General features: G+C 53.1%; 5 protein-coding genes across 5 annotated transcripts; 4 read left to right on the top strand and 1 right to left on the bottom strand.

Moving 5' to 3' along the window:
- Positions 1-944: 944 nt before the first annotated feature.
- LAESUDRAFT_724922 (PLP-dependent transferase) lies at positions 945-5238 on the top strand. The gene is given in 9 exon segments (XM_040908720.1): positions 945-1414; positions 1479-1865; positions 1879-1882; positions 1994-2341; positions 2391-2937; positions 3000-3108; positions 3161-3718; positions 3770-4062; positions 4118-5238. 9 exon segments carry the CDS (start codon positions 1244-1246, stop codon positions 5010-5012), a joined length of 3312 nt encoding a protein of 1103 aa, XP_040765210.1. The 5' UTR covers positions 945-1243; the 3' UTR covers positions 5013-5238.
- A 2550-nt stretch (positions 5239-7788) lies between these two features.
- On the bottom strand, positions 7789-10267 carry LAESUDRAFT_724920 (ZIP zinc/iron transport family). Its single transcript, XM_040908719.1, has 7 exons — positions 9545-10267; positions 9394-9477; positions 9230-9338; positions 8830-9079; positions 8707-8777; positions 8408-8643; positions 7789-8343 (listed from the first exon to the last, which is right to left on the bottom strand). Exons 1-7 carry the CDS (start codon positions 9767-9769, stop codon positions 8218-8220), a joined length of 1101 nt encoding a protein of 366 aa, XP_040765209.1. The 5' UTR covers positions 9770-10267; the 3' UTR covers positions 7789-8217.
- LAESUDRAFT_110873 (uncharacterized protein) lies at positions 10197-11121 on the top strand. The gene is made up of 2 exons (XM_040901206.1): positions 10197-10718; positions 10776-11121. The coding sequence occupies exons 1-2, from the start codon at positions 10436-10438 to the stop codon at positions 10991-10993; spliced, it is 501 nt and encodes a 166-aa protein (XP_040765208.1). The 5' UTR covers positions 10197-10435; the 3' UTR covers positions 10994-11121.
- On the top strand, positions 11122-11872 carry LAESUDRAFT_110874 (uncharacterized protein). The gene is made up of 2 exons (XM_040901207.1): positions 11122-11468; positions 11523-11872. The coding sequence occupies exons 1-2, from the start codon at positions 11249-11251 to the stop codon at positions 11723-11725; spliced, it is 423 nt and encodes a 140-aa protein (XP_040765207.1). The 5' UTR covers positions 11122-11248; the 3' UTR covers positions 11726-11872.
- Positions 11873-13801: 1929 nt separating this feature from the next.
- LAESUDRAFT_651125 (cytochrome P450) lies at positions 13802-15951 on the top strand (the record flags this gene model as incomplete). Its single annotated transcript, XM_040904284.1, has 11 exons — positions 13802-13988; positions 14045-14160; positions 14226-14242; positions 14311-14499; positions 14558-14706; positions 14771-14886; positions 14947-15078; positions 15141-15330; positions 15387-15468; positions 15536-15799; positions 15864-15951. The coding sequence occupies 11 exons, from the start codon at positions 13802-13804 to the stop codon at positions 15949-15951; spliced, it is 1530 nt and encodes a 509-aa protein (XP_040765206.1).
- Between the last annotated feature and the right edge of the window lie 326 nt (positions 15952-16277).

Raw genomic sequence — 16277 nt, 5'->3', positions numbered from 1 at the left:
CTTCGCTTGAAGTTCGATGCCTTGGTGGTAACCGGTATTTGAAAATGACAAGTGGAATTCCATGCATTGTAGAAGCCTCAATGAACAAGACCCATGACTATGCCCAACTTGAATGAATGCATGTTCCTTCATATGGAACGAGTGAGCCATTGCACAGGTTTTAAAAGGTAGGGGTATGTCCTGAATTCGGATGGCACCAGAACTATGACCTCCAAAGTCTTCGTTGGACGGAGGAATGGATATCCTTATCCGAAGCAAGAAGCAACGTCTCATGGTCCAGCCGAGGATTCGAGCAGTAAACTGAAACCTCCCAAAGGCCGACGTTTACGGTATGAGGAACTCGCTAAATCGCACAAGCTTCACGATTAGTATGCAATGTAACGCACAATCTGCGAGATAGTGTCCCGTAGAGTACCAAAAAGGATTAAGAGTGACTATGAAGGACATCCTCAGTGCATTCTAGTCTATGGATGAAGTTCTTTTCAATCGTCGCCGTCACTAACCAGCCCCGGGCCCGGAAGATAGCGGATGCCCACGTTGACATCATGATGTCTTGGAATTTGACCTTTATGAGTCTGGAGTCTGGACGTCGCCTGAAGCCCGCTCAACGTTCAACCTTGGACATAGTTTGACTGATTATGGGCAGAGCCACGGAGAAGAGCATTACTCTAAGATATAGAAATGAGAGATGGCACGAGACTAGTAGCGGCCCGACTCAGCGCTTGCCAACGGTTCTGTGCGCCGCGGGTTGGAGTCTGCATCCGGAGTTGCATGTCTTGGTCGCGCATATGCTTTGACTTCGAACAATCAAGCTCACTCATCGAAAGTTCTGGAAGCGTGGACGGTTGAATTCACCTTGTATTATTGTCAAATCGCGCTCCTTAGGGGGTTCTAGACTTCACGGAACTATGTTAAATGTGGAATTAAACGTCAAGAAACCAGAACGTTTTCCTGAAGCAGCACGCGCATCTTGTCTTCCGGATCCCTCCATCACACCGCCTGTGCGACCCCATGGCGTGGATGTAGGCACGGTTCCCTGCATTCCGTGGCAACCTGGCCATCCTGAGCTTCTGAGACGCTACGACGAATTTGCTGGACGCAGCAGTGATACATCTCTTTGGTAGGAATGTACGGAAGAGGAATCAGTGAAGCATAACCCCCCAAATTCCAGTATATAGGCAGTGGCATCTTGCCCTAGGACTTGGACATCCCGCTGGGCACTCGCTGTGTATACGGATCCAGCATGCCTCTTGGTTCTTCCATCCGATATGCGTCTGTTCGCGATTTTGACAAAACGATTGGCGCCTGGTTCTTGGGCCCCAAAGCAGAGAACCATGAGGTGCTCGAAGAGCAACTTCGCAAGATTGTTCGGTATTTCAAGCATGGTCGCGATAGTTACTTTCCAAAAGATCCTGTAGGTTCACAACCAAGTTTTTGGAAACATACTTTCTGATTCTTTTACGGTTTGCTTTCCATAGCCTTTGATCACTCAGGACATGATGAAGTCTGAGGGCTATCAAGCCGCCATGGACAGGTTGGACCAGGTCCTGGAATATCTATCTGTCATGCTGTCGCATCACTCTGTGCCATTTTCCTCTCCCCGCTACGCCGCCCATGTGACCGGCGATACTTCTCTTCCCGCCACTGTGGGTTACGTGCTTGGCATGCTCTATAACCAGAACAATGTGTCTCCTGAAGCTAGTCCGCTCACTGGCATCATAGAATATGTTGTAGGCCAGGATCTATGCCACATGCTCGGCTTCCACACCGCGGAGGCTCGGAAGGATCCCAAACTCGCTGACGCTCCCATTGGTTGGGGCCACGTCACTTGTGATGGCTCCGTCGCCAATTATGAGTCGTTTTGGTGAGAGCCACTGCGTTCATAGATAGCGCACGGTAGCTGATTTTGTTGCTGTCTGCATCGTACAGGGTTGGTCAGTGCTATGCATATAGCCACGATGATCTTCTTGGCCTCATAACCCTCTTCATTCAGCTCGCAGCTTGAAGTTCTATCCCCTGTCGCTCAAGTGTGCGATTGAGGAGGGTGGCTTGGATTTCGTTGGGGACGCTTTCACTGTGACGCTCACGGGCACGGGCCAGGAGGAACCTTTCAACACGTGCACTCCTTGGGAATTACTCAATCTCAAGCCAGACGAGATCCTCGGCCTTGCTGACAAGTTGACGAAACTATATGACATATCCTCCGAATACATTGAGGATGCCGTCAAGCCATACCTTGCGCAAATGAAAGGCAAGCAGTGGTTGGAAAGGCGTTTCGATGTGCAGTCTCCCCAGTATTTTGTCTCTCTCACTAAGCATTACTCGATCAACAAAGCAGCGAGTACGTCAGTCTTTGTCTACCTTTGTCGACGGGTAATGATCCTTTGCAGACATACTTGGAATCGGCGAGGATAATCTTGTTGATATTGACGTTGATGATCATGCACGCATGGACACGAAGATGCTGAAGGAGGAGCTCAAGAAGCGGGTCGATGCTCGAGTGCCGATCTATGGTGTTTTAGCTATCATGGGATCCACCGAGCACGGTGCCGTCGATCCTTTGACAGACATCTTAAAGATTCGCGCTGAGTTCGAAAAGCAGTACGGCGTGTCTTTCTTCATACATTGCGATGCTGCCTGGGGCGGGTACTTCACCTCCATCATCCGTAATCCGCCCAATGACTGGCGCGGTCAGGATGTCGACGCCGACTTCCTCAAGAAGCCTCTCCTGCCGTATACGGCGAAGCAGCTCGAAAGCATCAAGTACGCCGACTCTGTCACGCTTGATAGCCACAAGTCAGGCTATTGCCCGTATCCCGCAGGAGGCCTGTGTTATCGCGATGAGCGCATGCGTTTCTTGATTACGACAACCAGTCCGTACATAAACACAAGTGGCGAAGGAGTTGAAGCCATGGGAACCTATGGCCTCGAGGGAAGGTATGGATACTATGTATCTGTGCTGTGTAGTAACACACATGGATTTGATGACACGCTGATAGTAAACCCGGTGCCGCGCCTTTGGCCGTTTGGGTCTCAAATGTAGTCCTGGGACTCCACATGGGTGGCTATGGCACGCTTCTCAGTCAAGCAATTATTTCAGGAGTCAGAGTACGCACTCTGCTTTGTGTGCGAGCGAGATGCTGACTGTTTGCACAACCAGTATTACACCCTCTGGTCTTCCTTATCGCACCGATCAAAGACTCTGATTGTGACTCCGTTCAATATCCTGCCGATCGAAGACACAACCAAGAATAGGATAGAAGTCGACAACGAGAAGCTGAGACTTACGCGCAGTCTGCTTCAGCGTCCCTACCATGAAGTACTCAAGGACAAGGAAGCCATGAACGACATCACGTCTATCGGCTCCGATCTTATGATCAACACCTTCTCCTGCAATTTCAGGCTCACCCCGGACGGAGAGATCAACAAGGATGTTGCCGAGGCAAACTTTCTCAATCAACGTATCTATGAGCGGCTATCAATTCGCAGGGTTACGGACGACATGAATCTGAAGCCGGTGATCGTAGTGGGCAGCATATTCGAGCAGGCTACGTATAAGGGCTGTCTCACGAGGTTCAAGCAGCGTCTCGGTCTCGACCCGGAGGACCCGACGGATCTTCATGTATACTCCAGCGTCGCGATGTCACCTTTTGTCATGGAGAATCTCATCGAGGTAGTCGGAGATGCCTTCCAGCATGTAGCTGAAGAGGAGATCGAGGTACGTATATACAAATCCTCTCGCCGAGCACGGTCTCAATGTGCCACATAGAACTGTCAGCGGCGTATCGCTGTAGTGCCCGATTATCATGACTTCATCGTGCAAGGAACAGACCAGCTCTTCCTCAGCTATATGCCAATGATGTATTTCGGCAGCCGCCGACAAAACGTCGTCATCACTGGAAAGCTCCCTTCAGACGTAATGAAAGACTATGCGGAGCAGAGGAAGGCGGACCCAAGCGCAACGTTTACGCTCCACACTGTCTTTCCCGAAATTCTGGAGGATATTCTGGTACGAGGAACATGTGCCGTTAACATCGTCAAAGGCATGCCGGATGTCTATGGGCGAGCAGGGTCTTTTCTAGCGCTCGGATTGACGACTGACCTACACACCTCACAGTACTTCATTGTCGAGCATAGTGAATAATGCGAAACTTTCGGACATCCAAGTACTGAAGAACCACTCCCTCACGCCCAGGTCTCTCAGCACTACCTATCCGAAAAAGATGCCCTTTTATCTATACGGCACGCCTGAACAGCAGCACATCGATCACGTTTTACTGAAGGCGCCGAATGCGCAGCTCACATCGAGTGAAGTGAAGCTCGAGGTTGATAATCTAGTGTCCAAGAAGGACCTGCGCAAAGGCCTGATCGCCGTCCTGACCGATCGCATCGAGGAGGCTATGCAGCCCTTCTCTGACACTCACACGCCAACGTTCTTCAAGCCTGGAGCATCATCCCGGGTGTCACTCTACACCGATCCGTTCACTTACGATGCCAAGAAGGCAACCGATGTCCATGACATGTGGCAGAAGCTCATGCAGAGCACGCCTATCGCCACAGGGACTCTGACGCTGGGCCAGGAGGTGTTCATCGATACCCATTACATCAACCAAGAGACGCTGCCGAAGATTCAAGTGGTTCCCTATAAAAAGCACGAGTTGGGCGCGCGCGGTGTCACTCCCCAGACAGTTACGAGGGACGCTGTCAGCACCTTATTATCTGAGCAGCCCGAACTCGCTACAATCCCCAGTATAAATGAGCTACAGGAGATCCTCAGCAAATTGCGTAGCATCATCGAGGATCCGGACATCCTGCTGTCGCATGATATCGAGAATGCGTTGAAGCGTCAGGAGGTCGTCATCGGGAATTACCAGATTGTCCCTGTGGAGGAAAACCTGCGCGGGGTGCAGGTGAGCCGGTACTTCATGGATTCTGCCGGGGCCAGGATCAGCGATAGCATTGCGAGGAGGAAGGAGTGGCTGGGTGCGGTCCAGGGGATGCACAGGCGTTGAAGGCTGAGTCATGACGGTTTTAGCAGTCGCGCTGAGAGGCAGAAAGCATGGGACATGATCTATACTGAGCGAAATCGCATTGCCAACAGTGATTGTACGATATTGCAGTGTGTTTGTATTGCTACGTTTCATGTACCTGATGCATAACGTGATCATGTAGCTTTCCTATGCAGAACCGTGCACTGTGCACTATCCACGCGAACTGTGGAAAAATGGATGATCGGTAAGGAGGAGATCACTGCATCAATAAACAGGAATTCAGTAGATCTCGAATACGTTTCACGTTATGAACCGCCGTTGGCGGAGATGAAACAATGGTTCAAAATGTCGCAGGTACCACTGCGGCACCCTCCCAATGGAGCACGACTAAGAGCTTTGAACAGATAACTCGGATCAGCGGTACAGAGAGCACCTGGCAGTATGATCATCGTAATACCCGGACCCCTCAATCGAGCAGAGGCCATTAGGTGGCTATCGGACGACGCTGCATAGAATCATAACAGATATAAATCAGCATGATCAGAAATTACTTGATGAGATGCGTAACACTTACACGGTTGTGCCCACAACGCTACTCATAACGTAGCAACTACGAATACCCACCGTGTGGATATCGCATTCGTCTCCACGAATGCGCACGCACCTCTACAGGATTTGATATCGTGCCCCGGTGTTGCCCCTTTCAGAGCCACTGCAAGAAACGAGTCACGCCAGCTGCCACGTTCTGAGTGGCGATTGAGGGAACCTAAAGCACGACTCATAACGTAGCAGCCGGAAACTCCCTAGTCTGAAGGGAATCAGTATTGACGTCCACGATTATGCACGTACCTGCGTAAGGTGCGACGTACGGTTCGCTGTACTCAAGCGATCACATCGTGCGCACACGTTTGCATGCCACTGAAGGCGACACTGAATGAAGTATATCATCACAAAATAGAAAGAAAGGCACCGTACGAGATGGACACCGGCCCATAGCCATGTCGATACAATACACGAGCGAACGACGTTCGTCAACTTGAAGCAATAAAGGCAATGCGATCTCTTCAATCGTGAAGCCGGGAGATCACCGTGGCACCACAAAGAGCCTACCAGAGGATAATATCAGCACTATCCCCCGTATATCATAATCGTCATGCGCACGGCAATTGATTAAATACCTCTGAAGGTATGCGATAGGCCACCCACCGTTGTCATTCCTACGACGTGGCGGCGATTACTAGATGTACCAGCTCGGTTAGCTATCCAGCGTACAATATTTACCACATATCCATAAGCGAAATATGCAGCCGGCAAGCTTAGATATTCTATGAAAGAGTGAGAGGGAGGGAGAATAGCGACTCCCGGTGGCCGCATTTGCGAAAGTTTCAATCTGAGATCCAACAGCTCTCAGCCTTTTAATTTTTTTAAAATTTTTTTAAATACATTTTTATACCGCCCGAAGGGCAGTCGGAGGTGTGTAAATACATGGTGTGGAAAAACGGAGGACCAGACGCATCTGGGGGCGAAGAAATTTAACGTACGGACTCCCGGTCCCCACGGACGCAACAGAGCAGACGTATAGTAGAAGGGCAGAAAGCCCGGTAAGCTGTGTCATGAATCACGCAAGCGCCGATAACCTAACAAACTGCATATGCCCGACCAACACGAAAACCGCGTCGCGGCCAGTCCGTTGACTCATTAGGAACACTGTTTAGGGGGGATCGAACCTCCAAGATACTCCCACCTAACTAACCTCGTCACCCCTCTTGAGGGGGGGAGTTACCCAGTTGACTTTGAGGAGAGCTCGGCGGACCAGGGTTAGTGAACTGCACGACGGCGGACCGAAGGGCGGAACCAGTTGACGGCCAAAGAGATGTCGGGGCGGGAAGGGGAGGATAACTTAAGGAAATCGACAGCAGGAGTGGGTGACGCGCGGCGAACCCTACCACGTAGCAGGCTGGATAAAAACTGATCCCCTGCGATTAAGTGTTGCTGCGCCAGCATGTTGATCCCGTATTCGGTGCGGGCATGCCTGGTGGCAGGCAAAAAGGGCGGACGGGGGGCGATGGAATAGGAACGAAGGAGCGTGGTGGAATGGAAAAGTCGTGCCGCCGCTACATGGCGACGTCCGAGTCACCAGCGTTGGGCGGCACGGGGCGCTCGGAAGATGTTGGTGGCGCGGTGCCAGCGTTCCGGAATTGAGTGCGTTTGGGGCACTGGTCGGAGTCAGCGTGGTGGAGCTCACGGCAGTTCACGCATTGCGCATGAGCGCATGAGCCGGAGGCGGCGCGATTCTCCTTCGCGCACATGGCGCACCGAGCGCGGTGCACCGATTCGAGGTGGCGGCCGGCACACACACGGCACCGGGGTGGCTTCGTGCAACCTGCAACGAGATGGCCATACCCCCAGCACCTCGTACACTGTCGGAGGCGCGGCTTATCACGCCAGCGCGACGTGGTGACGGGGGTACCGAAGGCGAAGAGGGGAGTGCGGAGGAGGGCGGTGAGATGAGAGCCGTCGAGGCCGAGGACGACGGACGATCGAGCACCGTCGATTTGCTCAGGGAGGCGCGCAAGTTCTTCACGAGCTCGGTCGACGCCGAATGGACAGCGCCGCCTGCTCTCAGCCATTCGGCAGAAACCGACGCCACTCACGTGGCTGCCCCAACGCTGCTGCCTCCATCTTCTTTTTGTTGCTGAATCTCGTACAGTTCATGAAAATAGCGGGGACGGCACTTCTCCCGCAAGACATGGTTCCCTGTATCCGCTGTACCTCATTAGATCGACCGCAATGCCTCCGACGAGAAACATGGTGTGCATTTTCTAGCGACAGTGACATGGATGATGGTGCGAGACATCCCCATATCCTATAATGGCATCCTTACAGACACGACGTACAGATGTAGCGCAACACAGGATGACGTATTAAATCGAAGAAACAGGAGACGATAGTAACACAGTAAGAGAACCTGCGATATCATGACGATAACGATAGATGCGTGTAAAAAGGCTAGGTTGCCGGTGCAGTGCGTGAGTGCGGCGTAAATGCGTTAAGTATAAACGGTGAACGGCTGAACGACGAAGCGAGGAGGCGGGGTGCCCAAGATGATCTCCGGTCCTATCCTATCCTGGACGAATGACTGGGATGCTCTCTGAACGCATCCAAGCACGGGCGAAGAGCGACGGCAATGCGCCAGCGAGACGAAGGAGAGCGCCGACGACAAGTATTATGCCCACTTGCCGAGAAGCGCCATCAGGCCCGCGCCGAGCATCATGCACCCAATCGCGAAGACAAGGTGTCGGTTCGAACTATCCATCATTTCCTTGTTAAAAATGAACTCATGCGCCATCAGCTGTGCGATTGCAGGCGGTATCGTTAATCTCCGTTCAAACACTCGATACGTGATGCTGACGTACCTCGACTAGCCCCGTGTAGATGAGGATTCCCGCGCTGAACGCGTCCAATATACCGCTGACGATGCTCGCCGTCGTCCCATCTGGATTGTACGACGAACGCACGCCAAGGCCGGCCGCGATCCCAACGGGCGTCGTCAGCCCATAAAGGACCCCACCAAGCACGGGGAAGTACGCGTATTTCTGTGGGAGCTCCATGTATGCTAGTCGAGAGCCGACACCAAGACCTTCGAATGTTTCTGCGCGGGAGGACAGAGTCACTACGGGAGAAAGAGGGAGAAGAAAGGAAGACAGGCACGCACGGTGAAAGACGATGACAACGAAGAGGATCTTGAACTCTTCGTTCACCGCGAGCGTGAGCCCGACGAATATACTGCACATCAAGTTAGTAGCCATCCTCAAGGATTAATGGATCCATGACTCACCTATGCAGCAACACACCGAACTCGAGGATCGCCACGCCGATAATCTGAGCGATCGCTGAATCGGAAAAGTTCCCAACGGCATGGGCGTGGGCATGTTCGTGTTGTTCCAGATGCTTCTTCGGGAACGCCTCGATATCGCCCGCGCCAACTTCGTTGATGGTGTCCTTTTCGCTCGTAGTTTCGGTGGCGGTCCGATGTTCGGGTCCATGTGCGGCGTTTGCGCCGGTGGCGAGGCCGTGACCGTGTGCGTCTAAAACCAGTGATGTGAGTATGATGGACACCAGCCGAGAAGGAATGCATCACAAGTGAGCACTAGTCGATAGGAATTGTGAAGGACAATATGGCGATACAGAGTGTTGTATGTATCCCATCGATTTGACAGATGTAAAGGAAGGCTCACCGTATGCAAAGCCAGCCTTGGAAAGCACAGCAGTACCCCAGCGGAAGGCGGCGATCTCTATGATAAAGATCATAAATATGCTGCCAAGGCATATCGCCAGTGCGTACGGCTGCATTTGGCAAGCATGAGAAGAAATAGGGGACGAGACGAAGACGAACACGCACGTATTCTTGCCACGCAGCCGAGAGACACTCCGACCCGAGCTCGTCCATAGCTGGATCTAGCAAGTGGATGAAGGCTGTTGCGATCTGGTTCACGGGCGTCCAGAACAGAAGGTTAGAGGATGTGATTCAGAAGCAAGGAGTTAAGACTCACGATGACGCCACTACCAAAGTACTTCGCAATCTGGAACGCCATGTCCGGTACGCACATTCGTAACCACCTCATTCTCCGTGCGAGTACCGGGAAGAGTGCGGCGCACATGGAGGTCGCCATGATGATGAATATCGATCCTATCCTGAGTCCAGTGTAGGTTTCGGCGCCGCCGCCGCTGCCGCAGTTGACGGCGTCGTCTCGTCTGTGGATCGAATGGCCCCTCATAGTGGTGATGGTCGTGGATCCTCTCGCTGGATCTCGCTCTCGTCAGAAGAATTGTCGGATCTGGCACTTTTGGCGTGCTCGAGTGTCGGAAAGGGGACGAGGAATCAGGGAGGTCGTATCCGTGATTTAATATAGGGAGGAGAGGAGGAAGGCCGCAATGCAGCAACCGAGGCGGGCGGGGGCAGAAGAATGTCTTGTGTCCGCGGCCGTCCAGAGTTCGGCCCTAAGCCTGCGACTGCCCCGGTGCTCACTGACTGCGACGGTCCCCGCACGGATCCCTGGCCAATCAGCGCTTTTTGTTACGGGTTTTTTGATGTCACGTGGTATGCACATCATAGGAGGACCCGAGCAGTCGCCAGTGGCAGCGCCCGATTGGCGTGGTGGCGCATCACCTAGCCCTGGGCCGAAGGCACCATTCATTTTGTTTTCCTGGATGCCCGGGTCACCCACGCACCTACTCGAGCAGTATACCAGATAAAATATCAGCGTCAAGACGTCGGGACGGCGTATGCATATTTTGCGGAAAAGGCCCCGGAAACGACAGACCCACATCGCACTGTTCCGAGCTATGGCGTAGCACCAATTGTGCGTGATCGTCGCAATCCGGTATTCCTCTAGCTAGTTGTGATCAGAAAAATCCACATTCGGACGCTAAGGCCCCGGACAATGGACGTGCTCCGCACAACGGCGTTCCCGCGTGTTCATGGAGCTCGTATGCTGCAAGTTCAATCGGCCGCCGCGCTTGGTCCAGTGCCACTCTGCCTTTCCGGGGAGCTCTTCGCTCCATCATTGCCGCTGAAGTTTAGCCGAAAAATCCTCTTATCGGAAAGGCACGCTTGCACGCGTATACCGAACGATTTCGTGTGCGTCTTTTTGCTCATCAAATACTTGCTTGCGATCGAGGCTACTGGTCCGAGTATCGGGGGTTCTTTTCGTCGGATTCCAGACGGTTCGTGCGCTCCATCTACAGGTCACGGCCTGGATTCCTGCTTACTATTTTCAACAGAAAACCTATATGTAACTCACCTGAGAGCATCTGTTCAGTGGGCACCAGTCCCGGAAGACTTGGAACCTTGCCAGCTGTTGATATTGATATTGCACATAACGTTAGCTCCACCCGCGCACGCCAACCCAGCACGGAACCTGACGCACCAGCATGTCACGGGCTCCGCTTTCCACATTGCCCGAACCCTAAACGGCCTAGTGCTAGAGTCCACTCCGTGAAGGTACTCCATCGCTCAGGGCGACATCTGTATGTTCTCCCCTTGCGAGGTACCGTCGACGCCGACGGTGCCTCGATCGAGGACCGCTGCAAATATTTTCCAATCCGGTGACCCTCTTTCCGAAAGGCGAGCGGTCGAGTCGCGTGGAGCACCGTTCTGGTCTTGATGGTGGCGAGTCTCCGTGGACCTGTTTGGGAGCTGCACCAGCGGTCACCTCTCCGGGAATCGCACGCGTGAACCCGTGAACCACGCGTGGATGGAAGTAAAATTAATTATCGGGATGCTTGTGGTTGCGACCCGCTCGGAGAGCTGTTGTACGCCTATCGCTCCTCTACGACGACTCGAGTGTATGCACGGTCAGGAGGGCCTTGCTGCCGATCTTCAGGTCCTTCAGACGACAATTCATTCACTGACGGTCGACAGCAACGCACTCAGGAACACCTCGGACCGATCTCACGAAGTCGCCTATCATCACGGTGAGGACCGTCACAGTCCCTCGTCATGTGTGGCTCCCCATCTAAATCCACTAGCCCATCAAAAAGCGTCCGTCGGAATAGAGTTGGCTTGGCTGAGACCGGTGTGGTTCCCGCAACGTAAGCGATGTGGGAAGCTTCCCGGGACGGGTCGTTCCTGGATCACCGCCTCGTCGCAGGTCTCAACGTCAACGCTCCAGAGGCTCGATGTTCATGGCTCGAGGCTAGATCAGAACAGGTCCACGAGAGATAGAAGATAGTTCATGCAGGATTCCCGGCGAAGGCTCGAAGTCCTCGGGACGATTGGTAAACTTGCCGGTATAGGGCCTGTGTACCTGTTGCTTTCGAACTAACATGGCGCGAATCCCGAATCCTTTCCTATATTTCGAGACTGGACGCATTTGACTTGTTATTTTTCTTCGTCAAATTACTGCCCTCTGTTGCTTGCTGATCTCCCTGGCTTTGACATTTATTGTCACAGCCAGATGGGAGGCACTGTCTACTAGACGTATGTCGTGCCAGTGAGATTCAGTCTTCAACGCTCCTATTTCCCTCATTCAGTCAAGGGGTCATTTCCGAATGTGTTGAAGTGTACCATTACAATTAAGAGCACAATCGATCGAGCGAATTCGCAGTGGCTGTTCATTTTGATAGCTGACAAACCGGATTCATGGGCCAGGGTACGGTCCGGAGGGAAATTCGATAGAGATATCAACCTCAGGAAGCAATCAATGTGCAGTAAGAGAAGAGAAGAAACAGCACACACCGTAGCTGTGTCAACGGAATCTTGATGGGAGAATAACGAGTCTTTCACACGGACTTGACCGTATAAAGGCATAATGGCGCCATTTACACCCCTCAAACCTGGAGTCAGGATGTGCGATATGTTGCTGATACCGAGCTCGGGGAGATCGGCAACGCCGTGAGAGGCTACGAGGCAAGGTCAGAAGAACACAGACAGATAGCAGGTGATGGAGATGGCATGGTTTATTCGTGACGAGGAATGGCAGGTTACGGTTGCTGATGAGGATCAAGTCTATTGTCCCAACTAGCTCAATTTGCAAGTCGCGAGGTTTCATGTCCTCGGCGTCATGCTTGAGACCTCCTGGAACTGAACGGCACCAAATCTCGCCATTCGCGAAAGCTCATAAGCACGGCGCGCCCTCGCGCTCATCGCCCGCGCCGTTGAGCGCAGTGCCAGAGGCAATGTTGCGTGCCTGATTTTGTACTGAACAAGTTTTCGAGAATAATTCAGCATCAGCACAATTTCTTGGAGAATAGTACAAGCCTTACCCAAAGCAAAGGCATCTCATAACTTGTAAAGTCTTGAAAAGTCAATCTATGTCAACTGTCACGTCCGATTGGAGTATCATTCCAGTGTCAATCGTAGTGACAGGTGTCGTTCCGGAGCGCCATCTGTCCTTAGACTAGTTGGTTTTCATTTTAGGGCATACGATTACCATACAAAGTAAGTTCAGTTTTCCTTGTCACGGATTCTCTGTCAACGTTTTTCCATGAACTCCTTCTTATGTCACTTTACAATGTATACAAGGCGCCCTCCCGCCTTGGAATGGAGCTGTGGATTCCCCAACTTGAACCTACTCGTGTGCTCCGTACGGCAACTTCGACTGCTCGTTACGCGATCTGGGGACTCTCACTTGTGAACTCGTGTATGATCATGTATTCTCGTCTACTCTCGGATATTTCTCAGCTAAAAGTCTGTTAGCGCTGTCAAGAGTTCTCTCGGTGGCCAACTTGAACATCTCTATCATTGTTTTCTCCGACGGCATAATATATTCGATGATCCAACGGAACCACCAAACATGGAATTTACTCTGTTACACCTTACGAGTCATCCTATGCACTGGGAAAGGGACAAGCAACTAATCCCGCGGTCGGCCGTTGCCGGTTGCTCGCCTGATCCGTACATTCTTCAGAGTAGTCCTGGGCCGAAAGACTTGGGTCTTGGGGTGTAGACCTGATCCTCCTCGCAACAGTACCGATGGGATGTGAGGCGACATCGAACTTCGGCACCTAAACACCACAACGATGGGCCTGGTGCAGCGTGGTCATTTTGGAGCAGCGGCTGTGCGAAGAATGGAGTGCGAGAGTGCGGGCTGCCGCGATGCTGGGGCAGCGATCGGACGCCCTAGAGAGATATCGGCTACTGGTCTTCACTCTCAACATGTCCTCCACCGGGTCCTTGCTCGCCATGCTATTGCGCCGCCTTCACCTCCCCCCACATCCGCGCCATCGTCGTCTACGCTAAAGCCATGGACACCATTCAAGTTCTACCCGTCGCCGTCGCTCTCTGCGTCGCTGCCGTCATCAAAGACATGCTTCGGCCTCTTGCTGTCGCCGCCATCGCCTGTGGCACCTACGTTCTCGCGAAGCATCTGCTGTGCTCACGCGAACGCCTCCGCATGGCTCCTGGCCCCACCCGCTGGCCGCTCGTCGGCAATGCGCTTCAGATCCCCCAGCTCAATCCTTGGCTGACCTACTCCAAGTGGGCGGACACATACGGTGATCACCTCCCCGTGCTTGATCTTGAAAGCGATATCTTACACATCATCTGCCAGGTGATATCATTCATCTAGACGTCCTTGGCCAGCCTGTTATTATTATAAACTCTGCCGAGGTAGCGAGAGACCTCCTCGACAAGCGATCCTCCATTTATTCAGACAGGCCTCATCTCGTGAGTTTTATTCGTTGTTCTATGCCGCACAGAATCGCGCCCTCATCCATCATCCATGTTCACAGGTCATGGCAGGTGATCTGTACGTCGTTTCTCACCCCAATTCGGTGTAAGGCATGCTCACTGCCCGTCGATTGCCGCTATCTGCAGGGTCGGTTACAGTGAGGGTTTCGCTCTCAAGCCTTACGGCGAGAGTTTCCGCAGGCAGCGCAAGCTCATCAAGCAGGATTTCGCCCAAGGGACCGTTCCGCGCTACTTCCATCTCCAGGAGACCGACGCGCGCAAGCTCGTCCAAGCTCTGCTCGATGACCCGAGCTCCCTCGCCCGTCAGTTGAAAATGTGAGTGTTTCATGATCTCCGTTGGGCTTCACTTACCACAGGTCGACCTCCTGTGCAGGAGCATTGCAGCGATTATCATGGAGGCTAATTATGGCTATACCGTCAAGTCAGAAGACGACCCGTATATCACCATTCCGTTCTCCAACGCGGACAACTTCAGCAAGGCGTGCGCCGTAGGCACGTGGCTCGTTGACTTCATCCCGCAACGTAAGCGCATATTCATCTCGCTCCTTCATCATTGCACGTCTGCTCACGCTCGTGATATCTACAGTGCAGCACTTGCCCCTTTGGATGCCAGGGACGGGTTTTCTCCGCACGGCCCGAGACTGGCGCGAGATCCGCATAAATGCGAGCTGGATTCCATACCGTTGGTGCAAGGAGAACCTTGTAAGTGCTATCTTGCTGTTTCTGCCATCCCTGAGCGGGTGTTAACACCTTATGTTCAAGTCCGCCGGCATCGCACACACTCCCAGTCTTTGTGCAACATCGCTCTTGCAAGCGGATGGTGAGCTGTCTAAGGAGGATGAGCACGCCCTTGTCTGGGCAGCAGGGAGTGTTCTGGGAGGAGGGCTCGAAACGGTCTGTACATTTATTCCCTTACCTGCTCTCCGAGACAGTAACTTACCTTTTGAGGTGAGTAGAACGTGTCCACGATCCTGACTTTCTGCCTTGCCATGCTCCACTACCCGGAAGTCCAGGCCAAAGCGCAAGCGGAGATCGACGCAGTGGTTGGGACCGACCGTCTGCCGTCGATCACCGACAGGACGTCGCTCCCGTATGTTCGAAGCCTGGTCACTGAAGTGTTCCGATGGAATCCCCCTGCGCCGCTCTGTGAGTGTTCGACTCTCCTCGGCCTCGCTGTCGCTGTCGCTGACGGACGTCTCTAGGCATCCCTCATGCGCTGAGCGAGGCGGACGTGTACCATGGTGTTCATCTTCCCAAGGGTTCTGTCGTAGTGCCAAACATATGGTGAGGATGCCACGATGTGTCTTCCGTCATCAGCGCGCTGAAGAAGTACCGGGATGGTCTGTGCCAGGCATATGCTGCACGATCCGATGACATACGCTGACCCGATGGACTTCAAGCCTGAGCGTTACGGCAACGCGGACGCCGAGATGCAGAAGGTCACCGACCTGGCATTCGGGTTCGGACGGCGGGCGTGCCCGGGGTTCTACTTTGCCCAAGGCACCATCTTCGCGGTGATCGCCACCGTGCTTGCCACCTGCGACGTCGTCCCAGCTGTCGATGAACGTGGTGAACCGATCGTTCCCGAGATTGCGTATACGTCTGGAACGATAGTGTGAGCTCTGTGCTGCTTTGAAATATTTTTGGATGTAGGGCTGAGAGGCGCTCTTTGTTTCCAGGTGTCCTGAGCCATTCAGGTGCAATATCAAGAGTCGGACGGAGCGTGCGCGGGCATTGCTGATTCAGAGCATCCCCTCTCCTGAATGAATTATCCCAGGCCGACAAATGCTGCTCTATGTTCTTCCGGATTATATAGTCACAAACGTGGTGTACTGGCCGGAGTGTTCATGTGGGACGACACGCTAATGTATTGTTTTCTGTCTTGAAGGACCCCACCTGACGGCCCTCAGGCGTCAAGGTCGGTAGAACGCCGCGAGACCAGATTGCAAGGCGGTGGCTGCAGGATGTGCTGTACGGTGGATGACTCCTGACAGATCCGATGCTTGCGACTCGGCTCTGCTCTACAATCACCCATCAGTAGGTCCATCTGCCGTATAGAGGATTGTACGTGTATCGTAATAGAAAAACAGTTG

The sequence above is a fragment of the Laetiporus sulphureus genome (assembly GCF_001632365.1).
Source record: "Laetiporus sulphureus 93-53 unplaced genomic scaffold LAESUscaffold_15, whole genome shotgun sequence".
In the NCBI taxonomy this organism is placed as follows: domain Eukaryota; kingdom Fungi; phylum Basidiomycota; class Agaricomycetes; order Polyporales; family Laetiporaceae; genus Laetiporus; species Laetiporus sulphureus.
Note: the sequence above shows the minus strand (reverse complement) of the source record. Positions and strands in the feature narration are given on the sequence as shown.

Coding starts and splice junctions, on each gene's coding strand:
- LAESUDRAFT_724922 (XM_040908720.1), top strand. CDS start 1,244: ATGCCTCTTGGTTCTTCCATCCGATATGCGTCTGTTCGCGATTTTGAC. Junction 2,342..2,390: donor CTCGATCAACAAAGCAGCGA/GTACGTCAGTCT, acceptor GATCCTTTGCAG/ACATACTTGGAATCGGCGAG. Junction 3,719..3,769: donor TAGCTGAAGAGGAGATCGAG/GTACGTATATAC, acceptor TGTGCCACATAG/AACTGTCAGCGGCGTATCGC.
- LAESUDRAFT_724920 (XM_040908719.1), bottom strand. CDS start 9,769: ATGAGGGGCCATTCGATCCACAGACGAGACGACGCCGTCAACTGCGGC. Junction 8,778..8,829: donor TTCGGTGTGTTGCTGCATAG/GTGAGTCATGGA, acceptor CTTGATGTGCAG/TATATTCGTCGGGCTCACGC. Junction 8,644..8,706: donor CGTTGTCATCGTCTTTCACC/GTGCGTGCCTGT, acceptor CCTCCCGCGCAG/AAACATTCGAAGGTCTTGGT.
- LAESUDRAFT_110873 (XM_040901206.1), top strand. CDS start 10,436: ATGGACGTGCTCCGCACAACGGCGTTCCCGCGTGTTCATGGAGCTCGT. Junction 10,719..10,775: donor TTTTCGTCGGATTCCAGACG/GTTCGTGCGCTC, acceptor TATTTTCAACAG/AAAACCTATATGTAACTCAC.
- LAESUDRAFT_110874 (XM_040901207.1), top strand. CDS start 11,249: ATGGAAGTAAAATTAATTATCGGGATGCTTGTGGTTGCGACCCGCTCG. Junction 11,469..11,522: donor CGAAGTCGCCTATCATCACG/GTGAGGACCGTC, acceptor TAAATCCACTAG/CCCATCAAAAAGCGTCCGTC.